We start from the raw sequence: 9,736 nt of genomic DNA, 5'->3' as shown, positions 1-9,736 counted from the left end.
GATTAACCGCGATAAACGAGGGTTCACTGTAGTTGATCTTGACTCATGGCAGCTCTATGTCTTCAGAGAAGAACTGCTCCATATAATTCTCAAAGCTGTGGCCGTTCAGAAGCAGATCGCTAAGGCCTGTCTTGCTGAGGAACTCCGGGGTGATTTGAACCTCCCACCTCTTAGTAGTGGGGCAGATAACCATTTGTATCACCCAGGGACCTAAACAGATACTTAATAAAAATTAAGTGACCCTTAATATGCTTTAAGTAACTCTAACAATTAGTATGGTTCCATAATGATAACTGTATTGGCTTCACAATTTTTCCTATGAAAGGTAATATTTCAAGTATTAACAGATAATTTCAAGCAACTTTTGTATAACACAAAGAATTAATGAAACCCTACAGCAACTTTTGTTCTACTGTAAGGATACAGCAAGCATCCTTTCCATAGCACAGAAGCAGGCGTAAGCATAACGGGAAAAGATTAGTCTTAGTTTAAAAAACAAAAGATTGAGGAAAAAATCGTTTTTGAAACTTAGACTATAAAAGAACACTTTTCAGATTGTTGAGCACAAGTCTCATAAATAGATTTATATTGTCAGGACTATTAAAAACTAACATTGGGCTGAGGACCAATATTTGGTCAACCACTACTTATAAGATTAAAACTTAAGATCATGCTTCAAGATCCCTTAATTTGATTTTATCATAACCTTTCCTCCGAATTTATAGTTTAATAGTTTTACAGTAGCTCTTTTTTTATCTTATTAGAGTGGCCTAATCTTTTGCAAATTCTCAAATACTTGCCTATAGAAATCTTGACAATATATTGGATTACCAGATACTAGTCTTCAGGTATTAAACACCAAATTATTTATTTTATTTCATCGAGTCAACATTTTATTTTGCAGGAATACCTTTAAACAATAAAAAAACCCCAAAGAATGAAAAATGAAAACAATAATCCCTGCACAGTAAAGAGTAACTATGGATCACATTTCTCTCACTCTCTTCCATCCCCATCTAACCCTCATTGCTCATAGACAACTCTGGGCAGTTCTTCATGAATTCTTAAAAAGTTCATTTTTTGGTAAATACAGGCAAATTGAAAATTCACTCCTGTCCTCCAAACAAAAAAAACACCTCACTGCCATCGAGTCAATACTAACTCGTGCAACCTTGCACGTTAGAGTAGAACTGCCCCTGTGGTTTCTGAGACTGTTAATTCTTTATAGAAGGAGAAAGTTTCACCTTTCACCTGAGGAGGAGCAGGTGGTTTCAAACAAACAGCCCAGCATGTAACCACACCACCAGCAGAGCTCCTCTTTCATCAAATATTAACTAATTTTATTTGTTATTCTGTCTGCTATCTATAAAGTCTTGAATGCTGTAACGGCTATGCTATGTTCTGTGAAATAACTGCACACAATTGCATTCACCGATTTTCTACCTTCGTGTCGTTTAATAACTTTTTGGCTTTACTTCCAAACATAGTTCTCCTTTATCTCTTACTGGGACAACAGCTACTGCTGCTGTTGGGTGCACTCTGACTTATTACAAGTCTATGCACAACATAAGGAAATGCCACCCAGTCCGGTACCATCCTCACCACTGTTCTTATGTTTGAACCCACTGGTGCAGCCACTGTGTCAATTCATACTCTTGGAGGGTCTTCCTCTTTTCTTGTTGCCACTCTACCTCACCAACCATTTTCTAGGGACTGATCTCTCCTGATAACCTGTCCAAAGTACCTGAGATGCATTGATAATTATCAAATACAATGCAAAAGCTGTAAATGAAAAGGAAAGAACAGTAGTTGGAAAATATGGCTTTGGTGATACAAACAGAGCTGAAGATTGCATGACAGAATCTTGCAAGACCAATGACTTCATCGCAAATACTTTTTTTCAACAACATGAGAGCCAGGGACGTCTTCAGATGAAATACACAGAAAGCAAACTAACTGGGAAAAGACGATGGAGAAGCTCACTACCAGCAGCTAAACGCAGGGGCTGACTGTGGAACAAACCATCAACTGGTCATATGTAAGTTCAGGTTGAACCTGAAGAAAATGGAAGAAAAAAAAAAAGGTCCACAGGAGCCAAAATAAAACCCTTGAGTATATCCCACCCAACTGCTGACATTATCTCAAGAACAAACTTGACTCACTGAACACCAGTGACAAGACCAGATGAGCTGTGGGGTAACATCAAGAACATTATACACGCAGAAAGCAAGAGACCATTAAAAAGACAGGAACAAAAGAAAAGATCAAAGTGAATGTTCGAAGAGATTCTGAAACTTGCTCTTAATCAGAGAATAGCTAAGGTGAATGGAAGAAATGATGAAGTCAAAGAGTTGAGCGGAAAATTTCAAAGAGCAGCTCAAAGTAAAATATAATGAAATGTGCTATCAGTTGCAATGGTTTTGTTGCATTTTCGAGCCATGATGTACTTCACAGTAATAATTTAGAAATAAAACTAAACACAGAGAGGGAACTATAACACACAAGAAACGCATGATATGTGAAATGGGATGCAGCTATCTACAGACAAACCATTAATTGTGTAATCAGTTACCTGATTACATTTTTTATTTGTAATTAGAGAAAATTTGTATTAAAACAACCATAGAAGGTACAGTACCGTACATATAAAAATTAGAAACACAATGCTTAGTATGACTATCAAGATATATGTACTACAGGCTACATATATACTGCACCATTATATGTCTGGCAGCACAATCACTGTTATACAAAAGACAGGAGATACATGTGCCACATACAGAAAACTGCTGTGTTAACTATATCTGGTTACCGCTGCTACATTCTGTTATCCAACTGGGATTTCTGAACTCTTTTAAAACCCTTTGGGACCAAGGACATACATATGTACAGTTGGATATTGCTCAAATGGACATTGTGTAGTGCATGACGGTTTATCCTACCCCTGCCTTTCTCTATAGACATTGATGAGCAAAAAGAGCATAGTCTACCCATGAACTAATTTGGTCTCTAGTTGTATAGTTTCCTCTGAATGGGGAGGCAAAGGAATTAATAAACTATAACCTTACCCATAAATCCTCCACTGGCAATGCTCACATATTCTTTGTTTTTCTGTAACAGAAAATAAAATTTAAATGAACCCCAAATGCAATTTAATCACAACTTCTGATAAAGTTTCTTGTGGCCCAATTCTTTCTACTTTTGAACTTATTTAAATTTTCAATGACTAAACACTGGAAAAACAAAATCTCTAAAACTACATCAAGAACTTGAATCACAAAGAAATTAACAATATTCAAAAGTCTCGCCATCTGATAGTCTACACAATATGGTTCACACCACAGCATTTGTAGAGTATGCAGGTTAAATTCATGAGTACAATAAAGTTGGGTTCTTATTTTTGTTATTCCTTACAAGTGTGTAAGATATTTCCTTTAATAAAGCTAACAATTATCTAACAATCCCTCAGCCAAAATGTTCTGATTTTGTTCTTTCAGAAAAATTGACTTTCATACTGATTTTGACAAACCAGATACTCTGAAAAATAGGAAAAGAATCCAAGTTAAGTGGCAAGTACAACACTGTCTTCCTGATTTCATAGTTGAAGGTCACACAAAGTAAGAGACTTAATACATAAACTACTGAAGAAAATCGAATTAAGCCAAGTATTTAATTGAACAATTATGTGTGAGTGACCTTTGTCAGAAAGGTAGAGGGACAGGTTGCATAACACCACCAATACAAATCAGGTGTATTGAAGTTAACACTCAAACACACACAGGAAAGGTGGTTAAAACTCATGAATAAAGACATACATAAATATTCAATTTCATAGCAAAGATTTTAAAATGTACGTAAGTTCTTGTTGCTAAGTGTCATCAAGTCAGTTCCAACTCATGGCAACCCTCTATAAAAGAGAATGAAATGTTGTCTTGAGCCATGCTCAGAATTACTGCTTGTTTAAGGCCATTGGAGTCCTTATGTCGTGGGCTACTTGTTGGGCTGCAAATGGCAGTATCAGTATTTCAAAATCACCATGTGCTCTGCAGGAAAAAGATGAGTTTTTCTAATCCCATGGATTTAGTCTCAGAAACCCAAAGGGGCAGTTCTACTCTATCCAATAGGGTCACCATGAGTCATAATCAATTCGATAGCAGTGAGTTTGAGCCCATTGTTGGAACCACTGTGTCAACCTATCTTATTGAAGATCTTACATTCTAGCTGAACCTTCTACTTTTGCTGACCCATCTACCATGCATGATGCCCTTTCTCCAGGGACCAGGTTCCTCCTGATCATATGTCCACATGTATAAACAACCAACCATTAAAACCACTGCCATCAAGTAAATTCTGACTCATAGTGCCCCTACAGTACAGAGAAGAATAGCTCCACAGAATGTCTGAGAATATAAATCTTTATGGGAACATTCTCATATTTCTCCTGAGGGGCAGTTGGAGAGTTTGAATTGTGGATCGTGCAGTTAGCAGCCCAAAGCTTAATATAACAAAAACACTGCCATCATTTTGATTTCAATTCATCGCAGCTTTCGATAGGCTTTCCTTGGCTGTAAATCTTTAGAAAAGCAGATAGCCTCATCCTTCTCCTGCAAAGCAGCTGGCAGGTTTGAACCTCATCCTAACATCTGCCCAATGGTACCACCAAAGTGCCTTAATCCATTTACAGCTACTGTAAAAAGTACTAGGGCATGAACACACAAGTCCCAATCCAATAGAATAATAAACACATTCTGAAGCATTGAGAAGATAGTAAAAATTAGGTATTTGAAATAGTACAAATGGTTGATTATGAAATAAAATTTTTTGACTCATACCTCACTTCGAAAAATAATTTTTTAAAAATTTCCATTGTCCCATAATCCACATCTCTGGCAATCCAATAGTTTAATCATATCAAGAAGAGTTGTACAATCAATTTTGGGACATTTTCTTCTTTCTGGTACTCACTATCATTAGATCCCCATTTCCCCCCAAGCTCTGTGGCTATATTCTCAAGAAAGCATCAATCCAGTTACTGTCGCTATAGATTTACCTATGCTGGTGTTCATATACAGAAAAACATACGCAGAAGCAACAAAAAAAACCTAACAACAGTAACAAAGTAAAATAGAGAAAAAACTTTAATCAAAAGGTAAGCAGAAAACACTAAAAAGTAGAACAAGTTTAAAATGACTCAAAAGGGAGATTAATACCACCCTTATACCACCCAAATAAATTCCAGATGGCTCAAAAGTTAAATCTACAAAGAAAATACATAAGTACCCAGGCACGGTGCGTGAGAAAAACTGGGGTGGGGGAGAAGACTCAAAACTCAGAAGGTGTGAAGGAAAATATTAATAAGTCTGACAATGCACATAAAGTTCACAAAATTACCTGAGAGAATTTCTTAGAATTGATATGAGTAATCAAGTAAAATAACATATATAAAGTATACCTGTAAAAAGTGTGCCAGGACCATGTTCATATACATGTCTTCTTCCTCCCGGCCACTGCCCATGAAACAAAGGTGCTCTCCACCAGCTACTGAGCCAGACTCAATGGACTGCTTCTGTGCTTCAAGCAAGGATTTTACTGACTGTGCAAACTCAGATGGATTCTGGAGCATCTAGACAATTATATTAAAATAAAACCCTTTACAGGCCTGTGTTTTACATGGTTTGGAAAATCTTAATTTCTTGAGGGGAAGAAAAGCCCCTAATGTTTAAATTGATACCATGAAAAGAAAACTAAATCTTTAAAATTAAGAAAGGAAACATTTACAAATTTATCTATATTAGAATAATAGTTGAAAACTCACGGGAAAATTGTGCAAGACAGTATTTCATGAGAGGGAAAAGAGATATTGAGAGGAGGGGAACAGGGCAATGTATTAGGGACTTGGTAAGTTGTTTAAATTGTTGAATTAAAAAATTAATGATCTATTACATAACTCCCTACTTAATTCACAATAAAAAATTTTAAAAATATATATTTTGTAAATTTCCAGTCCGTATTTTTCTTAGAAGACAATTAGAAATAGAAGTTAGTCATTTATCCATTTATTGATCAGCACTATTCTAGTTACTGGATATCAGAATGGAAAAAGTCATTTTACTCTCAAAGAAAGAATTACAGACAAAAATTAAACCCATTTTAAAGGGGCTACAGAAAAAGTACAGTGAAAACACAATAGGGAAGGGAACAAATTTGTAAGAACAATACAAATAACACAATCACTGAGAAGATCTACCTTACTAGTAATTACCACTGTTTTTAATCTAAAGGCTAATATGTTCAGCAACACAATGACATAAAAAATCACTCTCATTACAGTTGTAAAGTAGAAACTAGTTCAGTTATTTGAAGGCAATATGTTGGTCTCTGGTAACATTTTCTATGTTGCTACTCTTTGACACAATTCTATTTTATAGAAATATTCTAAGAGTTCATGAAAGTATATGTAACGATGTTATTACAACACATTTATCACAGGAAAACTGAAAATAACCCTATAAATTGATAGGGTAACACATGATGATAAATCTGTACCATACCTATTATATGCAGTCATTAAAAAGAATGCACCTAAACAGAAAGATCACTAAAAAAGTCAAGTGAAAAGGTGACAGAACATGAAATATACAAATCGATATTAAGGTCTAGAAAATCAAACAAGTTGATAATGGTTGATTCTGATAATAGTCCTTCAATCTTTAAAATACACACACACACACACATATAAATATATATATTTGAATCATTGAGCATATTTCAAAAATAAGCATAAGAGAACTATTTACATTTTTCTAGAGGAGTCAGTGAGAAAGACATAAAGAACTCACCTACAGAAACAAATGGCTCACCTACATGCTACTAGAGTAGCCTTCCTCACCTACAGCGCCCCAAACTTAGGGTTCTTCCACCTCCACTTTCTGTACGTTTTCTCTTAGTACAAGCTAGACCCTTTTACATACCCTTTCAGCCTCGGCATCAACGTGTTCAGACAACTTTGGGGAGGAGGAAAACACGGTTACTGCATTGCTTCTCTTTCCCTTCTCATCCCTGAAGTTTCAACTGACTCCAGAACAGCTTTATCAGTTTCTACTCTACTAAGGGCTCTTAGTACCTCTGATAGCTTTTAATTGTTTACTTAATTAACTTCTTCAATTAAATGACCCCATTGGAGGTCCCATATGAATAATTCTATCCTTATTAAATACAAGCACTATTGATGAATTATAGTAAAAACTTAAAATTCTTACACAATAATAAACAGTAATATTTCTAGTGTACTTACTAGATGCAAAGCACTATGCTAAATGCTACATCTGGTATTTTGCAGGAGGAAGGCAAGCCACCAGGAAGAATTTACTGACATAACAATGGTAAGCAATAGTAAGCCATTGTTAACAGTGTTTTCTTCTGTCCTTTATGATGCTCTAAGGGGTTCTGAGGCAAAAGGAAAGCTGAGAGCAACAGTTATTAGGGCAGACAATGTCTCTCAGTAGAAAGAAAAACATGCTTAATTTGAAACACAAGTAATTATTTATTAATGGACACCCCCCCCCAAATTGCTTCTCTTCTTTATCCTTTTTAATGAGCACATATACTAACCAGATCTGAATCTAAGTGGAAAGCAGTTGATAAATGCCCAGCATTATACTGTTCTGCAGGACGACAATCCACCACAAAGAACCGGACTCCTTCCTAAGACAGAAACAATATTTGTTTGACAAAATGAATTTGCCTTGAGGTTCACATGACACAGAGTAAAATATTAACTAACCAAAGGAAGGGGAATACTTTTTTTAAATATAAAAGGATCTCACAAATAATTAATTATAAGAACTCAGTATATTATCTCCCATCCCAAGGGCATAAATCATTTTCTTCGTGTTGAACAGTTAAAATACTTCGCATATTTGTTCTTGAGTAGAAAGTCATAAAATCTATAGCAGGAAAATTTATATTAAAAATATTTACATGTGCAAGAGACTTGCACTTATTACTGCAAATATATTCACACACTTATCCAAAGCACAATTCACAAAAAGGTCTTCTGTAGTCAAAAAGGTTTTCTGCAATGCCAGTTTGAACCGAAGCCGTCTACATAGGCCTCTTTAAGCTGAATTGCATAATTTAATTAGTTTTAACTAGTAAGAAAAAAATATTGAAAATTCTCACCAATCAGTTCAGATATTTAGAAGTCCAACTGAGAAATATCTACTGTGAAAGGTCTGTCTTCCCATGTCTATTCCTCTCTGTCCTCCAAAACTTCCCAATAAAGACCCTAGTTACCTATTACAGTGACTATCATGAAGCGCATACATTTGAAAATTAGGAGTGGCCCAACTGGCTCATTATATTTTCCTGAAGAGTCAAAGCGGATACAGTATAAATTCTTTTTTGTTAAATAGTTTATAGCACTAATATTATACCATACAATTCAATTAGCTACACAGTTATCCAGAATTAAATGGTTACATGGTAAATGTACATTAAAATATAACTGCTTTGCTGAAATAGGGGAAACAATGTGTGACAGTTTATAAAAATTTGTGTCAACTGATTTAACACTAAATTAACAACACAAGCTGGCATTTCTGTTAGATATGACCATATGAACAGAAGATTTAGCACAGTAACCATTCAAAAATAAAATGGAACACTGCTATAATAAATTTATTTTGTGGAAATCAATGAAAGTTAATGATAGCTCCTCACACAACACCGATCCTGTCTGACACACTGCAGGGACTTTCACGTACCCCTTGCAGCTGATTTGCTTGCAGGATCTCTGACACGGAGATAGCCAGACAAAGAGCCTGACTCAGATCAGCATCGTCATCCTTAATTCCCAACAAAGTACTGCCAAACAGATGATGATTATCCTGTTTGAAGAGTTTGAAAACATTGTGAAGCACAAACAAATGATTCTTCCTGAAAATATTATTAAGCCATGATAAAAAATGTCATAGAATCCTTAAACAAGTATTTTTCTCAACTTCACAATACATAATTTCAAGTCTTATAGACCAAAACAATAAAAGGATACATAGAAAACCCCTGAATTCACAGAAAATGAGAGGCTAAGGAAAAATAAAACATTCTGCACTTATTTTCATTGCTGTTGGCTCCCACTACTGTTGTCGATTCTACTCAGAGGAACCCTACAGGACAACAGAGTAGAGCTGCCCCTTTGGGTTTCTAAGACTGCAAATCTTTACAGAAGCAGATTTACATATCTTTCTCCTGTGACTGATCAATTTGAAACAGGAATATTTTGGTTAGCAGGCAAGCTGTTTAACCACTACACCACCAAGGTGCTTTATCATATGGAGTAAACTATCAAAATTTTAGGATGTTACTCATCTTTCATATTTTAATGCAATAAAAGTAGCAGAAATAAACTGCATACATTTTGCATACGCTGATCTATAATTTAATCTAATTAGCAAATGCTTGTGCAAATTTACTCTATGTCTGAAAAAGATAAGTTGCTTCAATAAAAATTGTCTTCTGAAACATAATGAACATAACCTGACCGTAATGTTTCAGTGTACGTACACACACACACACACACACACACACACGTTCTCTCGGGCCTTTTACTTTGGTACTTTTATTTTGTAGGAGCTCGTACCATTGTGCTTATCTGGTTTCCCTTCTTAAAATCTTGTGTCCAGTCTGCGGATGACTCTAGATCTCCATGGGTCTTGCTGACCCTTTTTTTTTTTTT

General features: G+C 35.4%; 1 protein-coding gene across 1 annotated transcript in view; it reads right to left on the bottom strand.

Annotated features, from left to right (window-relative positions):
• The window catches only part of TBC1D23 (TBC1 domain family member 23), an 81,354-nt gene that overhangs the window by 30,687 nt on the left and 40,931 nt on the right, over window positions 1–9,736 (bottom strand). Inside the window, 4 exon segments of the mRNA XM_045286145.1 lie at window positions 3,069–3,111; window positions 5,453–5,623; window positions 7,612–7,704; window positions 8,766–8,888. Coding sequence (XP_045142080.1) covers window positions 3,069–3,111; window positions 5,453–5,623; window positions 7,612–7,704; window positions 8,766–8,888 — 430 coding nt within the window.

This window comes from Echinops telfairi, unplaced genomic scaffold (assembly GCF_000313985.2).
Source record: "Echinops telfairi isolate 266 unplaced genomic scaffold, ASM31398v2 ScPeMD7_6;HRSCAF=24_0, whole genome shotgun sequence".
Lineage (NCBI taxonomy): Eukaryota > Metazoa > Chordata > Mammalia > Afrosoricida > Tenrecidae > Echinops > Echinops telfairi.
This window is presented reverse-complemented; position numbering and strand designations above follow the sequence as displayed.